At 44.1% G+C, this 22,153-nt stretch overlaps 1 protein-coding gene and 1 long non-coding RNA gene across 8 annotated transcripts in view; one reads left to right on the top strand and one right to left on the bottom strand.

Annotated features, from left to right (window-relative positions):
* Positions 1–22,153, top strand: part of Nep3 (M13 family metallopeptidase neprilysin 3) — a 192,049-nt gene that overhangs the window by 72,753 nt on the left and 97,143 nt on the right. For 3 of the 6 annotated variants that reach the window (XM_075889187.1, XM_075889184.1, XM_075889186.1), the window contains exon 2: positions 68–95. The exons of 1 other annotated variant lie outside the window; for it this stretch is intronic. In XM_075889187.1, coding sequence (XP_075745302.1) covers positions 72–95 — 24 coding nt within the window. In that variant the 5' untranslated portion in view covers positions 68–71. Of the gene's footprint in view, positions 1–67; positions 96–5,598; positions 5,756–9,292; positions 9,459–22,153 lie in introns of those variants that run through there. 2 more of the 6 variants (XM_075889185.1, XM_037428372.2) reach the window with 2 other exon arrangements.
* The window catches only part of LOC142803665 (uncharacterized), an 84,026-nt gene that overhangs the window by 36,292 nt on the left and 25,581 nt on the right, over positions 1–22,153 (bottom strand). The window lies entirely within an intron of this gene.

Here is a 22,153-nt window from a genome sequence, read left to right as displayed (position 1 = left end):
ATTTGACTCTTACTTTTAAATACATACGTTATGCTCTAACCAGTGTTCGTTTTTGCTTCCTTTCCAGAAACATGAATGGCATTCAGCTCAAACCGGTAAGAAGCCCAATGTACTCACAAAATTTCTGTCTACGCCATGACTGGCAGCTAGTATTGAAGAATAGAGTATTGTTGCTTAGCAGAAAGGAAATAAAACGAGCTATCTCCAGTTTGCATCTGTTCAGGATAACGTGAAACGTCTCGAAATGCCAGGAATGATTGTTCAGTGCGTAAATTTTGCAACCAACATCTCACTCTGCCTTTTTTTTTCATCACGTTAGTGTGATTTCTATTGCTTTGGACATATTTAAGTCACATCAAGAGAGTTACTTGTACCACCTACATGCATCTGTTTAACGACGCAAGAAAAAGGCATTATGGAAGTATAATGACCTTTTCGCTTTTACTTCTATCCATTATGTACAGGGGGGGGGGGGAGGTCAAACGTTTTTGGGCCCCGCTCTCACACTAATACAAGGAATAACGGACTAGAAACTTTTGACCCCTCCCCCTGTACAATTATGAAAAGAAAGCAAACAACATGGTAAATCATTAATTACTGCTTTCTTTAGCAATATTTACATCTTTCCGGCATATCCTGGTAACTGATATAAACTCTTTGCGCAAACGCTTTCAAGTAAGACTTTATTGGAGTATAATTCAATGCGCAAAACTGTTCTTTAGGGTATGAGCGGTTAAAATAGGTTAATAAAAATTACGCAACCATAGCCACTTCTCGCAAAACACATTGCGTTAACGTAAATGTTTTCCGGACACCAGCTTACCCATTTAACCGACTAACAGGAATATTGTACAAACATCCAACAGAAGCTGTGTTCCTAAATAATTACTGTGGCGAAATTTGCCATTCACTGTGAAACCAGACAGAAAAAAAAAGTATTCTGCAGAACACGATAAACAAGCTCGGTTCTAGACATGGCAACTAGCGTGCCACTGGTGTTCCTATACCAGAATTGTTTCTGCTCGAGTGCTGAAATAAAAAGAGCGGCGACCAAGAAAGCAGTATTTGGTGACTGTGTCGCGGAGGAGGTTACACCGTATACGGCAGAGCTGACTATCATTACAATGGCGGTTTGTACTTCTATTTCTCTTTAGTACGCGGAATAGAAGACAGGCACGCCAATTCAAAAGCAATTATTGCGCATATCTGAGGAACCATAACAACAAGTCGATATTTTATATGTGTGGCTTTATACTAGAGAAGGCACACATAATTCTAAGGACCGTAGCGTTTTTTCACGCGGCGCTGACAGTGCAACAGGATGCTCAAAAAGGCAAGTGTTTCCAACGCTTTGCTAAGACGACACTGTGGTGGCACCAGCCAGTCGCTTTGCGTTCTACACCTCATCGCCTCCGAGACAGGCGCGCATCTTTCTCCGTGAGCGCGCACGCCTTCCGTCCTTTTCGAAAATAACTGCCAGATAGCGCTCGTGTCTAACGTGCCTCGATGCGCTCGTTCGCCTTCACCGCACGGATCGAGACTCTCAAACGCAGCGGTTCCAGAATACAATTCACCGATTTTCTCGAGCAGAACATCGAATAAACGTTTTGTTCACTCTCTCCACACGCAAGACTATCGTTTTTTGACGACATTCGCAGTGAAACATGCAGATACAGGGCCTTTTTTTTTTAAATCTCAACCTAGGTTTATTGATATCTGGGGTTTAACGTCCTACAACCACCACATGATTATAAGAGACACCGTAGTCGAGGGCTGCGAAAAGTTTGACCACCTGTGGTTTTTTAACGTGCACACAAATCTGAGCACACGGGCCCGAAGCATTTTCGCCTCCATCGAAAATGCAGCCGCCACAGCCGGGATTCGATTCCGTGACCTGCGGCATGCCAACGTAGAAACCCCGGAGATGTTTGCCTGGTGTATCACCTGGCTTGCTACTCCAGGCGTCGGCTGATGATTACGGTATGTGCAATGATCACATATATGCGCGTACTATAATAAACATGGACACATATATACACAAACGACTCATTCATAATGTATCGTTCTGGTGTGCACTGCTTGCAAGCACCAACAGCACATTCGTGTTGTGTGCCACGCAGGTTCCACTCTGGCACGGGCCTTTGTGGTGCCGCAGCTCGAAGGAGCGGTTAACTAGAAATGTGTCCGTTTGGTTTGAAAGAAAGTTTGAAAGTTTATTGAAATTGATTGGTTACAAATGGTGGTTACAATGGGGTTTACTACTGATACAGAGGGAGGTCCCAAAGTCAAGAGACTGTACAGGGGACCTCCCATAAGAGCTGAGTAAACAAAAGTACTTTAACGCAACAAAGATGTGTACACAAAGTAAACACTCAAAAAGAAGCAATTAACACTGAAACATCGTTGGATTATTTAAAAATTACAAAAGAAAGCAGAGATGATGAAATGATGAAATGACTATGCTGAATGCAGATAATTCCGAAGGTTGATTTTGAATGCGTGGAAATTGGAGATATTTTTAACATGGCATGGTAATGAGTTCCATAGTTGTGTGGCTGAAAAGTTAGTAGTGAACTTACCATAATTAGTTCTGGGTTTCGGTAATAAGAAGCTATTGCTGGATGCGAAACGTGTTGACAAAGAGTAAGGATACTGGCTTTTGATGATTATAGGGAACGGGAGCTTTCCGCTGATGGATTTGTGGATTAGTATTGCGAGGGAATATTTATGTAGTTTTCCCACCGACAGAATACCGTTAGAGGTGAGCAAAGGCAATGCTTCTGATGTGTAGGTGCTATGTGTCATGATGCGAATAGCCTGATTTTGAGTGTGTTGCAATGGAGATAAATGGACTGGATACGTGTTTCCCCATGATGATATGCAATAATTAATATACGTATGAATGAAAGCGTAATAAAGGGATATTAGTGTGTTCATATGGAAAAAATTGCGAACTTTAATTAATATCCTAATGCCATAAGCTGTCTTCTTTGTTAACGATGAAACATGCTCATCAAATTTTAGGTGCTTATCTAATGTGACTCCGAGAAACATGACACTGTCAGTAGGAAAAAGTGTGTTTGAAGCGAAAGTTAAAGATGGTGAACCTGAATAAATCCTATGCTTAGAGGAAAAGATGACGAACTGAGATTTTGTGGCATTTATCTGTAGTTTATTTTGCCGGCACCAGGTAACTATGCTGTCCGCGTCGTGGTTAAGCTTGTAGATTAATGAATCAAGGTGGTTATCTGAGCAGAAAATAGTAGTGTCGTCAGCGTAAAGAATACAGTCAGATGATTTTAGGCATTGTGAAAGATCATTGATGTATATTAAAAATAAGAGAGGTCCTAATATTGATCCTTGCGGTACCCCAATGTTACTTGTTTTAGGGTGTGAGTAAGTGTTAGATATAGACACAATATATTCTCTATCTTTTAAGTAGTTACGTAGTAATTTCAGTGGCGGGCCTGCTATTCCAATAGACTCTAATTTAGCAAATAGTATATTGTGAACAAGTGAATCGAATGCTTTAGATAAATCAATAAAGAGCGCCCCAGTCAAATTACCTGCATCAATTGCCTGCCGGATTTTATCTGTCAAGTAAATTAATGCTAAATCAGTTGAGTATCCCTCCCTAAATCCAAATTGATTTGTTGATAAGACATGAAATTTTGAAAAATAGGAAGACAGGCGTGTTACTATTAGTTTTTCAACAACTTTGCTAAAGAATGAGAGTATAGCTATAGGTCGATAATTAGATGTGAGACGCTTATCTCCCTTCTTGAAAACAGGAATTATTTTGGCTTTCTTCAAGGAGCTTGGAAAAATTCCCGTGGTAAAAATAAGGTTTACTATGTGACAAAATGTTTCAGATATTAAACTTGCTATGAGTTTTATGAGAGAGGGGCGGAAATTATCAATACCGGGCCCGGTATTTTTTAGACTAGAAATGATAGTGACTATTTCTTCAGGTGTCACGGGGTGAAGGAAAAAGCTGTGAGGCATGCGTGGGTAAGGCTGGGTCAGAGGATCGTCTTCCCGTTGCTTGTCTGTACAGAAGAAGTTAATAAAAGAGTTAGCAATATCTAAGGGGTTATCGAGAAGTAGGTCTCCCGATTTTATCATTGTTATTTCGCTATGCTGGTTGGATCTACCCAAAAACGAGTTTAAAATTTCCCACTGTTTTTTTACATCATTACCGGCACACTTAATTTTATTTTCATAGTACTGTGTTTTGGCATGTTTGAGTAGTTTTCCTAAACGATTAGAATATTTTTTATACCTATCATGAAGCGCAGTATTGAACGGTTGTTTTTTTGTTTTTCTGTAAAGGTTATCTTTTTTCTTCAGGCAATCAAGCAAACTGCTAGATAGCCATGGGTTACGAGGAGCTGAGAACGGTTTTTTACAGTTCATTATTTCGGTAGAATCTGCAAGGGCATTGGAAATTATCTTTGAAAATGTATCGTAGGCAGTTTCAGGGTTATCGCACGCGATGACTGGGTTCCAGTCTGTAGCAGATATTAACTCAAAGAACTTTGTTGAATTGAGCTTCTTTCTGGTTAGGCCTGTGACAATAGCGCAAGGAGTGTAATTTAAACGCACAAATATTGGATAGTGATCGGTAACAGAGGCTTCGACAACGCCGCAGTCAGGGTTAGTAAGGAGATTTGATAAAACGTGGTCAATAAGTGTACCTTGTTTATTTGCGGGACATCGAGTTGGAAGCGTAACTAGGTTTTCATACCCAAAGCCATTTAGGCAGTTAACGTATTCATTGAACAGTGTGTTTGATGGATCTAGGAGGTTAATATTGATATCGCCCATGATAATGACATTTTTCTGCTCCAGTGATAATTTGTGCAACAAATTACCAAGGGCCGAGCAATAAGCACTTCCACATGATGACGGTGAACGATAGATGCAACCGACTATAAGGTTAATCCATGTATATACGCAAAGGGGAAAAAGAAATATGAAGATAAGAAAGGGTGAAAAGCAGAAAATAATAAATGCGCTCACGCGTACGCGTAGGTTTGCACTACTATAGTCAGACATTCAAACACGTCCGCAGGCTTCAAGAAACGCAAAATCGCCTTCACGGTCCTCTGGGCAGACGAGCGATAGAGGGACGGTGTTCGACTAGCAACTACACGCAGAGCTGTCGATCGTCCAGTCGTCGCGACGCGTCAGGAAGTGCTTCCCTTCTGATGTGTTAGCTAAGAAGAGATGAATACCGCTATAGGTGATGAAGATGTTAAATTAATAACTATGATAATAAATGTTGAGGTTCACGTGCAAAAGTTATTAGATGATATTAAAAGATGCCGTGTACACTTTAATGTCGAATGCACATGGGCTTTTAACATTTCGCCTCCTTTAAAATGCGACCGCCGCGGCCAAAATCGAACCAGCGACTGACAGATCCGAGCACGGCAACCACCACTGAGACTTACCGATTACAGTATTTCAAATGTTTGACTACGTAGTTCAGCGCGCGTGGCATATATAGCATTAACGTGACAGATGACGTCTCGAGAAACCGCGCCTCAGGTCGTTGATCATAAGTCGCTCCAGCCACGTGCTGACGTCAAACTAATGTGCTGGGCGTCAATTGTGTAGTGACGATGCCTTTTCGAAAAATTAGCAAATGCTACTGCTCAAGAAGCGTCAGTGTAGATGCTATATGGAAGTGCCTCCGATGTACGAAGAAATGGAAAAGGAATGGCTTCTTCAAGAACACTGCGATGAAATGGTGAGTTAATGCTGCGAGAAAAAACTGTTGAGTTTTGTTTATAGTTATTCTTAATCCCATTAATTCTGTACCGCCTAATGCGTGAAAATTTGGCAGGAAGCGCGGAAACGTTGATGTACCGCCGAGTTTTGCCGAGCCGGTCAATCAATGGCGCCTTCGCTAATCTATGGCCCATATATACTTCTGCATCGAAGATGCTTGTGTATATATTCACTGTGTTTTCGCTTTACAATAGCTGAACATTGGCTTAATTCTCTTTCGGCTTTTGTTTTCACCTGCCCCTTTTTCTCGTTTCCGCTGAATGGATCTTTAAAGGACACTTTCCACGTATAGATATCCTGTACGTACGTTGACTGAAGTTTAAACGTATTCTATTTGTCTGTCAATTCCATTCTTCAACATTATTATCAAATTCAATAGTTTGATCCTGCAGCTATTTCCGAAAACTCCTCGGCGTTCCTCGTAATCATATCGCGAGTTTTATTCCCCGAATCGTTATCGAAGCTGATATGCGTAAAAGAAGTTTTTGAGAAAAAAAAACTGCCAGGGATGTCTATACCCTCGACAATGCCCAACTACGCGTAACACTCGTGAAATTTTTCGTAATTACAAAACCGCTGATCTTAATATATCCAACTGTATGATTAGCGCGCATGTCGAAAGAATTTTGAGTCATTCTTACACAGAACAGCGTGAGACTGTGCTGTGTAGTCTCGAGCTGACTAATCCATCTCTTTTTTACTCTTCTCTCTATCTCTTTCCTTTCTATTATTCCCCCTTTTCCCCAGCTCTAGTTAAGGGTAGCCAACCGAGCCAAGCTTGGTTAACCTCCCTACATTTCCTCTATATTTTTCTTTCTCTCTCCCTCTCTTCTCATACATGAAAATTGCGCAGTGTCTTTTGCCGCTTTATTCCCACTTCGTACCGTACACTTCGATTCACGCCAACTTCATCAGTGTCTGCCAAGAGGAGTTCTCTGAATATTTTACATTGTGCATCCACAGTAAGCTGCCAAGCCAACTTGCTGCGGAAGTGAAAAAAAAAAAAAAATACCAGGACGACATTTCGCGTGTCCAAGGACTTCGTCGAGGAACTTAAGGACAAGTACAGTTCGTTATGTTGATCGTCTAAACACGCGACTACGTGACATTACCGAAGAAATACGGAGCCTGTTTCCGCGCGTTGGCAGGTGGTCCAGCCGTATAATGCAATTCATTCACGCCCGCCTCGAGCAGCGGCTTAAGACTCTTTTCGTAATTAGCTGCCCCAGGTGTAGAGTTCCTCGTCGGTCCAGGCAACTGCTATTTTCTGCCCATCCATAATGAAAAAAAAAAAGAGCGTCTTAGTGACTCGTCCAGTCGGGTTTTAAGGGCCGTCAGATTAACGCTGGGATCGGCGCCCGCGTCCTGGGGCCTAATCCGTGATCTTTTCGGGGCTCGGGAAGCGTTGGAATCCGAGTGGAACGTCCACGAGCTCCAGCGCACGTCCGCACCGGAAGAAAAGAAATAAGTTAATGCTAATAACGTGATAATATAACGTCGGACTTGGCTATGCATTCCAGCATGCGCAGGTCATCAAGGAGAGCCTGCTAGCTTATACAGACGAAGGATATTCTCGTTAAATGAAAACAGAATTAATATAGTGTCATCATAACTATCTACAGCTTCATAACACTTAACACAGGCCATTGTTACCTAGAATGCAGGTTGACAGGCCGGAAAAGACGGATGGTTGAAAGACAGCTGGCGACGCCATGTTAGCTATACCCATGACATTAGTGATTTGGATTACGTATTTTCTTTATGGCTAGTTATTTACTTATATACTATACGCAAATTGAAACTACGTAGCACTCCCATAACGTGAAATGGTTCAGCCCAACATTTCATTTCCAAAGCTCTCTTTGCGCGACAAATCTCGAAATACCCGAGATAAGGGATCTGTGGTCGACGTCGCGCCTTCAGTCAAAGGGAGGAGCAGGTTCACTGGTAAATCGTGGGAAATGAAGCTAGCGTGTACGTACGGAACCTACACAAGCAGAAAGGGTTATACTCTGAACACATTCGCGGAGATTTGCACATTAAGCTTCACCGAACACTGACGTTGGCGGGCGCCGATTCCCATTACACTGTTATTGACAATCGCAATCACAACAATTTTTTTTAATTTATACACGAAAAGCACTCATAGAAAAGAGCCGGCTATACCATCAAGATGATATTAATAATGAAGAAACACACAAAACTAGAATAACTACAAATAAGACAATAGGAAAATAAATAAATGACAAGAAGCACAATGTAAATATATAATGCGATGTATAAAGAAAGAGCAGATTCTAAGGGCATAGTGTGGTCACACTGCGGATAGAGTCCATACAGGTAGTTGTTTTACTATGTCCTTAAATATATCGTCACAAAGAAATGTTTATTAATAACTCAGTGGTATGAAACGGAGTAATAATGACAACTATAAGCAGATAATTAAACTTGTGCTCTCAAAAAATTACGAGTGGCGCTCACTGCGAGTCCTCGATAATCAATTTGTGGCCACGGTCCACGCACTTTCCTGTTTGTAAGTGCCCGTTTGTCGAGGCTGTATGCATATTCATGAACAGGTGGTACTAATGAAGAGTAGACTTAACAGGTTATGCTAAATGAGTTGCGAAGAACATTGAAGTGACTCTGGCAAAAGGGGGCGTTCATAGCGCCATCTTCTGCGGCTCGTTAAGGAGCTTGACTCAGCACGAAAGGACGCAGCTTCTAGAGACACTTCATCCTGTTAACAAATATATAAACTCCATAGGCTGCTCAACACTCAGCTTGGATTTACATCGCCACTAGGGACGTAGGCACGATTATTTTTTTTTCAGGGGGGAGGGGGGTTGCACCTTCTTGCAATGGTCATTTTTCGCTTGCTCTGTATCCCATAGCGAAAACACATTCCGGAGGGGGGGGGGGGGGGGGGGGGGAGGGGGGCACGGGCCCCAGTGTGTCGCCCCTGGTTACGCCACTGATCACCAAGTGTAAGCAGTTGATTGATTGATATCTGGGGTTTAACGTCCCGAAACCACCATATGATTATGAGAGACGCCGTAGTGGAGGGCTCCGGAAATTTCGACCACCTGTGGTTCTTTAACGTGCACCCGAATCTGAGCACACGGGCCTACAACATTTCTGCCTCCATAACAGTGGGATGTTCTCATCGGAGTTTGTACTCCGCGCATCGCCTTCCTCTCTAATCTATTCAACTCACACACCGCACCGCGAACAGATTTTGATAAAGCACGGCCGGACTAGAGGAGTGGCACTGTGCCGCTCCTCTAGTGCCGCTCCTCTAGTCCGCCCGTGGATGAAGCTGCGTCTTTCAAGAGCGGGCTCCAGATGGCGGAGCGATGTCGCCGGCACGCGCTGTGACGTCAGCAGGAGTCGCGCGAGCGACCGATCGCCACGGCGGCGGCTCGTGCGCGACGCGTCGAAATCATCAGCGCAAACGAAAACGCATCTCGAGCGCGCGACCGGGCCGTAGTCACTCCGACGGCGCTGTCATCGTCAGCGGCGGCTGCGGCGGCTACTGCTGCTGCTATACCCGCAGGAATGCACTTCGTTGGACGCAACAGGAGGAAGGAAAGCGGCTCACGCGAAAACCTAGACTCATCGATCGAGGAAAAAAAGGGGCGTCCGTTGGAACAACCGCAATGCCTGTGAGTGTGTTCGTCTATATATCTGCTGCTGCTGCTCACCTCGGCGTGCCCTCGCGTATTTCTTTTTCTTTATTTCGTTCTCGCTTAGCGTCACAGTGACTCGCCTCTTCCCCTCGACGCTCATAGGCGCCTGCCTTCTCTCCGTCCGGCTTTCTCCTGCTACCACGTTGGAGTCATCATACGTCGGCGACGTGATATATCCCGGTGAAACCCGGGAAGATTTAGCACGCACGACCGGTACAGCATCTGCTCCCCTGCGAAGGAAACCCGGCCAGCTGCTTGTCACAGGAACGCACGTTCTGAACGAAACATCGCGTCGTTATGCAGGCTCCGTCGCCCTGGAAACCGAGAACTTCTCGCATCGTAATTTCCTCCTTTTTTTTTTTTTTTCGCTTTTGAAAGGTGTCGCCGAGGCACCGTCAGCGTACCTCGAGCTGCAGCGTCTGTACAAGTTTGCGTCTCTTCTTTAGCTGTTTTTTTTTGTCGTCCTATATGAAGGACTCATCATTAATCACGGCAAAGCGCTGTTTGTTCGACATAACGCGTTCTTTTTTATCTTGTTTCCTTCTCTTCGAACTAAGAAACGTAGTCTAATAACACTCACATGTATGCAGTGCCCACTGCAGAAATGCGGGTGATTGACGAAGTGTACATGCACGTCTTGCCCATCAAAAGCAATAGCGTCGTAGCCCATGCACTCCATGCTATGTAGAGCTTCGAGCTATGTATATGTCGTTCACTCAAGCAACGCTCTTTAACGCGTGGAGGAACTGTTTATTATCGATAAAATTGACGGGGGGCCAACACGAACGAACCACTGGTCACACCATCTTCCACACAAAGTCAGATCAATATAATTAGAATTACAAGCTGCAAGATCGTGCTTTGCTCGGTATAGTCAATGCAAGTCGGTTATCCTGGCAATTACTAATTGCTCCATTTCCACTCTATCTGCAGCTTGTTGTCCCTAAAATTGGCTAAATGATTTCAATAAACCTCTACAAATATACGTGAAAGTATTCTCTCCCCTTTGTTTTTTCGAATGACTTTGTGTCACCGACGCTTGTATATTGTTCCTTGATTAAAACTAAGTTTAATTGCATTGTTCAAGTGTTGCCTGTCGAGTCCTTCCATCGACAACAGCGTAGCTGCTTCATTCTCTATGTGGACGAATGTGTGTACTTCTCTGTGCAATGAATTCTGGCGTCAACAATGGCAAGCCTGTTTTGTCCGGAAAAAGAATCGGCAGCCACACGCAAGCATATTCGAAACCGACTCAAGCATTAAGCTATAGGCACACTGTGTGCGCGTCGCGTATCAATTAGTCCAGGGTGCCTGTTTTTGCGCGAGGCGGAATCTTTCTTTCCACTTTCATTACGGCAACCTTGGCAGTGTGCAAGTGAGAGAGCTGCTTACTGAGGTTGCTTGTTTAATATGCGCGCTGCATACGGCTAAAGAGCGATCTCAGTGCAATGTAGTTCTTTCTCTCTTTCTCTCTCTCACTCTTTCTTTCTTTCCTTCTTTCCTTCTTTGGTCAGCAGAGGCACATCGCCTACGAACATGGACCGACTTCGATTTCTTCATGGCAAACGAGCTTATAGTCTACGCGGTACGGTTGTAAATGCACTGCTTCATATTCCAAGGGTTAGGCGCAAGCAGGGCAGGATTCACACTATGAGACACTATACTAAAGACCCACTAGATTATTGTCAGGGCCTTTTTACACTTCTTCCTTCGTGTTTGTTGACTTCATTCTTACAAGCGAATTCTTTTGAGATACAGACAAGCTTTCGCTTCAAGTTTCTCGCTTTCTTTTTTTAAGTTGGTCAATGTGAGATTGACGAAAGAATAAAACGAAGGAGGAAGAAACAAACAAACAAGAATTAAAGCTCGCACGCGCTGTTATTCGCGACAACTGCCTTCAAATGCAACGTAAGAAATCCTGCTCGTCCCAACGGCGTCTCGCGACAGCATTGACCCCCGCATTCACAAACGCTCCTCGACTTGACTTTCACCCTTCACTTGACAGAGTTGAGCACTGCGCCACAGCTCGGCTCAAAATGACTCTGTGCTACTCAAAAATCGCAGCAGATAATCACTAATATGCAGTGACTTGCCGTGCCTTGAGACGGCGCTTCCATCGGCTTTCTCAAGTGAAGTTGAAGCGTTGAGTGAAGGGACGTTCTAGAATACAGGGGTGAGCCACAATAGCGATCGAGATCACTGACAGTACACGCGGCACGGTTACAATGCATTCTTTGGCCTTACAGTATACAGTGTGCAGGGCACACAGTAAAAATTTTTACACCCACAAGGGTGTAAATGAGCTTGTCCCGTGGATGACACCCTAAGGGTGTTAATTCAGCACCTTCCAAAAAGGGTGCTTTACCATGCACCCTTGGAATAGGGTGTACATGTAAAAAAACTGTAGGGTGTTAAAAAAACACCCTTAAGGAAGGGTGCCTTCGATGTCCATCACTTTTTTAGCACCCTCTGAGGAGGGTGCGAGAAGGGTGCACAAGGGTGTTGAGTGCCCATGGCAGGGGTGGCGAATACTGCCACCAATAGATATCAGCATGCACTGATTAAACACTACTTGAAGAAAGTGGTCCTGATTATCGATGGTGCACCACCTGTCGAGCTCCATTCATTGCGTGTGGGCAAAAATATAAACGCGTACAATCGTGTATGAACTTGTGCTGGATCTATATATACTTCAGTGTATATGCATAATGCGCGTTACAGAAAATGAAGCCTTGCTGCCCTTGCATATTGCGTTTATTTAATAGGCAAATAAAACAAACTTTTCTTCTGCCACACAACTTTTTCACCAGATATACGTTCATGTATACATACACTACACATGCAACACCTCAAATGTTTATTATATTTTTTTCAGTTTCACTTTATTGACAATTCTTTGCAACATAAAATTACACTGGTTTCAGTTTAGTATACTGCTTCAAGTACATAGAGACTACAAATGAAATACACGCTAATATATCCCTATAATTTTTTCAAGTATCTACAATCCCAGTGGTTTCAAGTTTAATACTCCTTCGTGTACACAATCGGTTAATAGGAGTGAAATACAGGCAAATATATACTAATGATTCTTTCAAATATATACAATCACCATGATTTCACTATATACGCCTTCATGTACACAATCGTTCCCAAGAAGTGATGCACACAAAAATATATATGGATAGCGTTTTCAAATGTATACAATCACAGTGGTTTAAGCTTTGTATTCCTGGATGTATAACAATTGGTTATGAGAAATGATGTACAAGCAAACATATACGGGTTTTTGCACATATAACTGTAGCGAATACTTAAGAAACCAATACAATGATCAGAAACACAATAGGCTAAAAACGAACACAAAACTGAGTCAGGACACACAAAAAACAAAAGAGGTAATGCATAATTATGGCTAATGACACAGCTGGGTCACTTTATGCCAAATGTCCCAGCCATTTTGGCAACCATCTCAAATGTATTCGAAAAACTCGTGCTGCATTGAAAATAGTGAACTTCTGGAATATTTAAAAGAGGAAAAATATTTGGTCACGTGGCTGCCTTCTGAACTTTCTGGAATGCCGTGTAGGTGTTGTATGTGAAAGATTTTATTTTAAAAGCACCGCTCCTTCTTTCCATACGAAACTCGGTCTACGTGTTACGTAACAAGAGCTTAATTTGGGAGAGTTGGTTCATCGTGGTTGTGTGCTAGTCACAGTGCGACAACTTTAGGAGGAGACAGAAAGGACAGGAAAGAGCACAGACTGTCAACTGAATTTAATGAATGTGCTACGAGCGCTTTTATACGGAGTACAAGAACCGTGTTCATGCGCGACGACACGTGTGAGCACTACAAAATAATTTTAACTGTGAAAAGAATACTCCCTCTCGGAAAGGATAAGTGAACGTGTAGTGATGCACTGATCATTGGTTTACCTGATAAAAAATATTTCTACAAACGTTAAATTGGCATTAAGTAAACCTATTATCGTGACGAATGGGGCAAGATTGACTATTCTTGTTGCTGTTTAGTACACACTTTTGAAAGCTTGCAAGGGGTGGAAAACAACACGCTAATATCATATCTGCTGGCTATTTTTCTAGTTGTGAGACACGTGATGTGGTATAACATGCAAAGGTTTTGGTCATTGTTTTTTGTTGGTCCTGTCTTCTTCAACTTTACTTTCTGCAGGAGGGTTTTGCAAACGGGTGTGAAGATTCTGTTGGGATACCCAGCATCTTTTAGTCTTTTAATCTGGTCATTAAGCCTGACCTCACCCTTGTGCTAACATGACTTCTGAAGGATGGCCTGAATACATGTGGTATCAATTCCTCTTTCTATTAATTTTGAATGCCCACTATCAAAAGGCAGAACATTCTTAGCACTCCTGGGCTGATAGCACCAGCCAATACCCCAACAGCATCATCACACTTGTTTGCGAAACCCTCCTGCAGAAAGTAAAGTTAAAGGAAACAGGACCAAAAGAAAAAGAGAATGACCAATCACCTTTGCATGTCACATGGTACTACGTACATAAGGTGTCTCACAATTTTAGGAAAAGAACCAGCAGATATGACATTGTTGTTTTCCACCCCTTGCAAGCTTTCAAAAGTGCATGTACTTACAGCAACAGGAATAGTCAATCTTGCATCATTCGTCACTAGAATAGGTTTACTGAATGCCAATCTAATGTGTATGAGATACCGCTAACACGTGGAAAAGTAAACATAGGACAAACTGGGCAATGCTTCAATGATCAAGCAAGACAGCATGCTTCAAATGTTAAGAAGGGCTATAGTAGTCTCATGGCCGGACACCGTAAAGAATGTAAGTGTAGTCCTAGGTTTCATAAAACACGGTTTTTGAAAAAAAAAAGCAAGCAGAAAAATGAGAGATTTTAGAACTCTTTATCAGGAAGGCCAAGGATCAATGCATCAGTACACCTTCACTTATCTTTTCCGAAAAAGAGTATTCTTTTCTCGGTTAAAATTATTTTGTCATGGTCACACATGTGTTGTTGCAGATGAGCCCTGGTCTTGTGCTCAGTATAAAAACGCTCGTAGCACCTTCAATAAAATTCAGTTGACAGCGCTCTTTCCTGTCCTTTTTGCGATAAGATTTTTATTACAGAAAAGAATTTCATTTTCTTACAGTTTAGGTATAATGATGAGTTTTCATTGTATCACAACATGGAGCAAATTGCATCTCAATACGGACAAAAATCACGATTTTGTGAAATTCGTGATATTTTCTCGTATATTTCAGCAGCTTGAGAGGTATAAAGATATTTTTTCCTCAGAATATACCTTCTGTGGAGTAAGTATTCACTGCTCAGATATTCATACAAAGTGCAATATTGCAATAAAAAATGCAAACATAACACATTTTGGCTTTATCCTTGGAAGCGAATGTGGCAAAAAAATTGCACTATTATTATTGAGCTTCAAATACCTTACAGAAGCACATTTACTTAACAGGTAGACCGAATTTGCTTTAGAAAAAATAAGCGGTAGTTTTAAAACAAAATTTTCCACAAACAGCACACAGACGGCATTATGCCAGGAAGTTATAAGCCAGCCACATGAACAAAACTTTTTTTCTCGCTGAAGTATTCTAGCAGTTCACTGTTTTCAACGCAGTAAGTCAGCACATTTTTTTTTCAAATACAATTCAGATGGTCGCCAAAGTGGCTGGGACGTTTGGCATGGAATGGTCCAGCTATATTTAAGCAAAATAACTTACACAAATAACAATATTTGTTCATCTACCATGACCACACTAGAAAAAGTTGTTCAGGCATTGTGACACTAAAATTTTCAGCGTCGTACTGCCTGAACAACTTCTTTGATAAACTCCAAACTCACGCCGAGAAAAAGCCGCTCAATCACGGTGGTTGTTAAAGGCCTTGCGGCCGTAGACAATGTTGAAAATAAAAAAAAAATCAACTCATCAGTGCTGTCACTCCTTGCTTCTTCGTCATTACTGACACGGAAGATTTTTCGGTTATCCATGTGGAGGTTCAGGAAGTAGGGTTGCTCTAGGCTGGGTCCAGGGTAGACTACGCAGGACGTCAGCGGCACCCTCTCATCCTGTAATAAGAGCAAATATGACTTCTCATAAAAAAATTTTCGTGCTGTTCTGGCAGCACCATATATAAAGAATGTGTAGTGTGTATCCTTCGAAATGGCGTGTAATTGACATTACACTGAACTCGAAGCATACAACCCATACATTCCAATAATTTCGTATGATAAAGATAAGAGTTTTCCAGCATACAGCGAATTCCCGAAACGAGGTGAAGTGTAAGACTACAGCTCAAAAATGGCACTTACGAAAGCCTGAACTCACTTAAGAATCAAATTCCTTCTAGGGTAGTGAGCCAGTGTGAAAAACAATTCTTAAAGTACAACGTTTAGAACATGTAACATTAATCAAAACGCACAAGAAACTTACCTCTTCATGTACAAACAGTGAAGACATCTCTGCTTTCTCTTTTACATGAGAACAAATGATCTTGGGCGTGGCACTAGCCAAGAGGTCTGCAAAAAAAAAAAGTAAAAGATTTACTGACTTCAATCACGCCTCTAACAACCTGAGGAATTGTTACAAGTCACCAATCAGTGCAATTCTGACTGCCTCTATAAGGGCATCAAAAATGAACAATATTCTCGTTCTTTCTACCCTCACAAGACGCTCCGTCAATGGAATCTAATCCAAATTTGACGCTGTGCTTCCTATTTGCCTGCTTTCTAGACGTAGGGCTGCGAACATGTGTTTTGTGCACCTAATCTAGCACAGAAATTCGTCATCTATAATTCAATCATCTTAATTCATTGTAATTTGATAAAAGATGTGATAGCTCGTCCAGTTTTTAAAGAGTTGCGGGCCTGCAATAGGCACTGCCTAGCACGTATGAAAGTACTTCTTTTAAAAAAAAAATTCAAAGCTTGCTTTCAGAAAAAGCGTCTGGCATATTTCGACAACCAAGCCCATCCTCTGATGGCAATCAGGGGCATGCTATTAGCGATTATTGACTACGAGATTTACAAACGTAACCCGTGCCTAAATACTCAGTTAAACACAATCACGCAAGTAAGAGTGCTCGAACGACACCAACGCGCGCGGACGCCGACTACGTTGCAGCAGCCATGACTTATGCTATAGAGCAACCGCACATAGCTCATTCTGTTATAACGCCGAACATTATCGCAGATGAAAGCGAAGCACGAAAACAGCAAACAGAAACGAGGGAAAACAACGCAAGGCGATGGCCACAACAACGCGCCTTTGGAAGTCTGCTAGATCTTTCCCTGTTGCTGGTGGCACTTGTCCTAAATAGCTTAAAATACCGAGGCGCACGTGCTGGGAGCATCGCGGCATATCAGCACCTCCAACTATACCGTCTTTAAGCAAAAAAAAAAAAAAGCCATTTCGTACAGTGCGCCTCTGTACATAATTTTTGCTTTTTCTTTCTTTTTTTGCGCTTACACCTACAGAAGCACGTTGCACATTTGAGTATTGATAGAAATGTTATTACGATGCAGCCCAAAGCACATCTTAAAACAATATCAATCACTTTGTGCAGTGTAGAGACAATGTGCGATCAGCAACTCATCCCGCCCTTGTTAAGTGATCACATCACTCACTGTATGAGTGATGCAGGCACTTACAGAACATCGCGCATAGCAGTGTGAACTCGTTAAGTCACACGTTTAATTGGGCATCTGCAACAGGCCCGCGAACGCATGCTGTTGTAAATGGCTGGCAGCCTACTTCGGCAGAGCTGCTGCAGGCGCCCAGCTAGCGCTGTATGATTACTACCTGCGAAAACAGTACACTCACCGTTAACAGGCCCACGTTGTCCGTGTCCGCCACTCCATGAATATTCCTTAATCCGAGCGTCACTTCGAACACGGTGTCATGCGTGACCACCATTGAATATGCGCCTGTTCGCTAGAACACACACAGCGACCAAGACCCCCGACCAACGCAACGCATTTGAAAGACTGATGAGACAGAGAGGGCAACACTGAGAGAGAGAAGGAGGAGGCACTGGCGGCGGCGTGGCGGCGCCGCAGCTGTCGACGCAGGTGTTCCGTGACGCAACTCTTCGCTTATCTACGCCGCCGTTGTGGGAGCAACGCTGGCCGGGTTGAGCGGGGGGGGGGGGGGGAGGAGCGGCAAACCCGCCAAGACGGCGCCGAAAGGCAAACGCTATGGCGCATACGGCGGACGGCCGTTCAACGCGGAATGACTCCTTGTAAACGGCCACTCTCCTTCCAGCCAGTCGCACAGCGACGCAGGTTATTTACCAGCCTCGGGTTCTTTGAGTACTTTGACGGAATGCGATTGCAGTGGGCGAAAAATAGTGAAGCAAAACTTGCGCAAAACAAAGTGCACCATGGAATGGCCAGAAACAATAATTATTTCGTCCTCGGTGGCATTAGCGGGAGAGCATCGCTACACCTTTTTCCAGAGAAATTTCTTTTTGCATTGTCTGTGTCAGGCGATTCCGCGTATAGTGCCGCAAACACTGAATGCGTAGTCGAAGCTGGAACAAATTAATCCACAGTAGCGGATGTTTAGAAGGCTTGTCATGCACCACGAAACGTGCCGAGGTTGTTATAACAAACTTTTTGCTGACCACATGATCAGCACATAATTCCATATGGTTGCCCAATGAGCTAGCTAAGCACCTGTAGCAAAGGCAGTGCACGTTCTTGTTAAACGTTGTTAATATAAACGATGGTTGTGCATAAGTGCAGTGACAGCTTTCCGTGTGAATTGGTCATAACCCACGTTTTCGAGCGTAGAAGCGCCTCAACGGAGCTAATCAGTTACCACAGCAAGTTCGTAAACAATGATGAGGTACGAAAATGTGCAGCTGTTTTCCATGTACTGAATAGTTAGTGTACAGTGCCTTGACCACCGCCATTTCTTAAGCCACCTCCCATATAGACTCCCAGTCTGAACAGGTGTGAGACCTTAAACACTAAGAAGCAGTGCCCCCCCCCCCGCACACACACACGAAATTTGAGGGCGCACGGGCTGATGCACACGCATACTTATTCACAGGCGCACACACATACACGTATACACACATACGGCAACACACACACGCGACCGTAAACGCACGCATGCATGGGCGTACACATGTGCACAGGCACGCTTAACACAAGCACGGACTCGCACATACACGCGCACGCACACATGCACGGGTGTACACACAATCGCGCTTACACGCGAACACATGCGCAGGCTCACGCACACACACCCATACTCGGGCGAACATTATGTTCCTGTATATAATCCACAGCAAACATGTAGCTTATAACCAACGCTAAGGTGAGCTTTCGTAACGTGGATTGCAGTTAATTGCCATTATAGATGAAACGCGTTTTGCTTCTGCTGGCATTCTGCTGTATTCGGAGAGCACCTTCACACATTCTAAGTCTAGGCCGTCATTTAACGCAAGGTCCACATATTTGTGCAGTAGCTACGCTGCTCGGCCGCCAATCCGAAGGTCGCGGGTTCGATGCCGGTCGTGGCAGTCGAATTCAGATGGAGGCGAAAAGGTAGAAGCCTGTGCACTGCGCGATATTAGCGCCCATTAAAAAACACCAAATGGTCAAAATCTCTAGAGCTTTCCACTACGACGACCCTCATAATCATATCGAGGTTTTTGAGACGTAAAATACCAAATATTATAATTATGTGTTCTTCTTATGCTGCATATTCCATCTGATGAATCGTCACCTACACCCTTCTCAGGCACAAAAGCACCCTTAGAGCCTATTTTAGGGTGCTATCGAGGCAAGCACCCAAACAAATGGGTGCTTTTTTTTCAATCGACCATTTATGGGTGTTAAAGGGTGTTGCAAAGGGTGCTTTCTCGTAAAAGCACCCTTTTTACGGACAGAAAGACGAGGCAGACAATGACAGGCACTTGCGTTGTACTGTCCTCGTTTTCCTCGTCTTATCTTTGTGTCAGCTCTTTGTTTATCATTTCGGTTTTGAACCATCACATCCGCAAGTTTTGCAGACCATGCGCATTGATTGATTGATTGATTTGTGGGGTTTAACGTCCCAAAACCACTATTTGATTGTGAGAGACGCCGTAGTGGAGGGCTCCGGAAATTTTGACCACCTGGGGTTCTTTAACGTGCACCCAAATCTGAGTACACGGGCCTACAACATTTCCGCCTCCATCGGAAATGCAGCCGCCACAGCCGGGATTTGATCCCGCGACCTGCGGGTCAGCAGCCGAGTACCTTAGCCACTAGACCACCGTGGCGGGGTGACCATGCGCATGTGAACGTCGACCTAGCTTGCGTGTCATCAGTTGATTCTTCCGGTATAAGTTCGCGCGTTGCTGTTGTGATATATACAAACTAGTACGAAGAACCGACCAACACGGACATCCGAGACGCCTGTTGTGAAGCCGAACGGCAGCTTTTCTTTTTTTTTTTTTGGGGGGGGGGGCAATGAAAGAAGGAAGTGGCTTTATGGGCACCTTTACGACATAATGGAAGTGGGCACACAAAAAAAAGTAAACTAAACGACGGCGCAACTACAGGAAGCAGCGTATACAATGCCGTTAAGCGCCACGGGCAAGGTAACGTCGACAAACAACAAATGTGACGCGCAATTTTCCGGGAGGAGAAGCATGCACTGACGTCCTCGCAGTGCGATGAACGAGGCGACGCGTCCGGAATAATCGCGCGATAATTTGATTACAGGAACCGGACGCGGAAGTTGGGTGTTCCGTGTACAACCATGCACGCGGAGGCGCGAAATTCGGAGCCGCAAGTCGCGCGCTCACAACGAAGTTATGTCGATGTTGTTATGCAGTTATTCTTAGCGCGACCGCTTACATACTCGGCCTCCTGCGAACGCCCGTGGTGTTAGGTCTGCATGCAGCATCGTAACGAAACAAATAAGCGTGTTTATCTGCCTGCGGCGTGGAGTTTATTTCCGCGCTACTTTGCTTTTACTCTGCTGTCTAAAAAAAACTTTCGTTTCTCTACATTACTGCCAGATGGTGTCGATAACCAACGCCTCCTAGAAAAAACTATGCCTGGAACGTCGCTCTCTTTCCAATCGGGAACTTTTTGCCAGCACAAAATCTCGGAGGCCATGTCTCCTGCCGCATGTTGCGACCGTCCGCCGCGTGGAACCGCTCGCCTCCGTACCGCTCTGTCACGTGACATCACAGCTGCTCGGAGGCAACTGTGAGAGCATTGCTGCGTTCGCAAGGGGTGGCCGCCAAAGGTGTTCGCCTCCGTACCGGAGTGGGGGGGGGGGGGGGAGGGTAAAAACCGAGGGAAGGGCGGCGCGTTCGCGGCTCACGTTCCAGGCATAATTTTTCTAGTAGGCATTGCTATAACTGACGCAGCGCCTCCATACGTCGTCTTTCGACGTTCTTTGCAGCGAAGCATGCAGATACGGGGCCATTTTTTTTTTACTGAAGGTTTCCTTTTTTTTATTTGCTGTACAGCTTGTAGAGATAGTGATGTCACTTTGTTGTTTTGGAACGCTCACTCTCGTTCATAACATAATTTTTCTCACCTATCCTGCACTACGCCAGAATCTACGAGAGGACTGATTACACGAGTAGCTACTTTCGTTGCGAAGTATAAAACGTACAACCTACGTTCCATGTTTAGATACACAAGCTCAAAAATAACATCAGAACAAAGTATAACAAAAGGGAGGTCGTGCTAAGTCAAACGAAAGTACTCGATCATTGTGCTGAACTTGTCGTTATAGCCTATAGGAAAACACTCATATCCACGAGGAGCATCGGTCGTGGCCACACATCAGTTTATGACGTAAGTGCATGGACAGAAAATTGAGAAGTACCAAACGCATAATTGGCACAAACAAAAGGGGAAACCTGATACAAGCAAATATTACTTTCCCGAAGTTTCTTACCGTTTGCTATCATAATTGTACAGATACTCCAGGTGAAGTGACGCCATCCTTGTTGACCTGATGTTTCTTATATATTGTCGTCGTGTCGAAACAGTGGGTGTAACGAACAGATCAAAAAGAAGAACGGTAGGCAGGTGTTATTATAATCACGTGCTAGTGACTTCCTCGTCTTTGTGTTTATGACTGAGCTCGTGCTCAGCCATAACAACAACAACAACAAAACAACAACAAAACAACAACAACATCATCATCATTCTCGCAGAGTGCGCGCGGCGAGAATGATGAATTTTTCGGTATTTCAGGTAGGATCATCAGTAACCACTGGACAAATGAAGTCAATTCAGCTCAACCCACCTGCATTTCTCTAAAGCCAACGTATACTGACCAGCTCTGACCAGACTTCGTTGGTCCAGATAGAATTACTCCTCCCCCCCCCGCCCCGCCGCGGTGGTCTAGTGGCTAAGGTACTCGGCTGCTGACCCGCATGGCGCGGGTTCGAATCCCGGCTGCGGCGGCTGCATTTCCGATGGAGGCGGAAATGTTGTAGGCCCGTGTGCTCAGATTTGGGTGCACGTTAAAGAACCCCAGGTGGTCGAAATTTCCGGAGCCCTCCACTACGGCGTCTCTCATAATCATGAAGTGGTTTTGGGACGTTAAACCCCACATATCAATCAACTCCTCCCCCCCCCCCCCCCCCACAGACGTTCACAGGGTTCCCCATAAGGCGGGGGGTCAA

Source organism: Rhipicephalus microplus, chromosome 3 (genome assembly GCF_043290135.1).
Source record: "Rhipicephalus microplus isolate Deutch F79 chromosome 3, USDA_Rmic, whole genome shotgun sequence".
Lineage (NCBI taxonomy): Eukaryota > Metazoa > Arthropoda > Arachnida > Ixodida > Ixodidae > Rhipicephalus > Rhipicephalus microplus.
The sequence above is the reverse complement of the archived record's forward strand: the minus strand, read 5'-3'. Positions and strand labels throughout refer to the sequence as shown.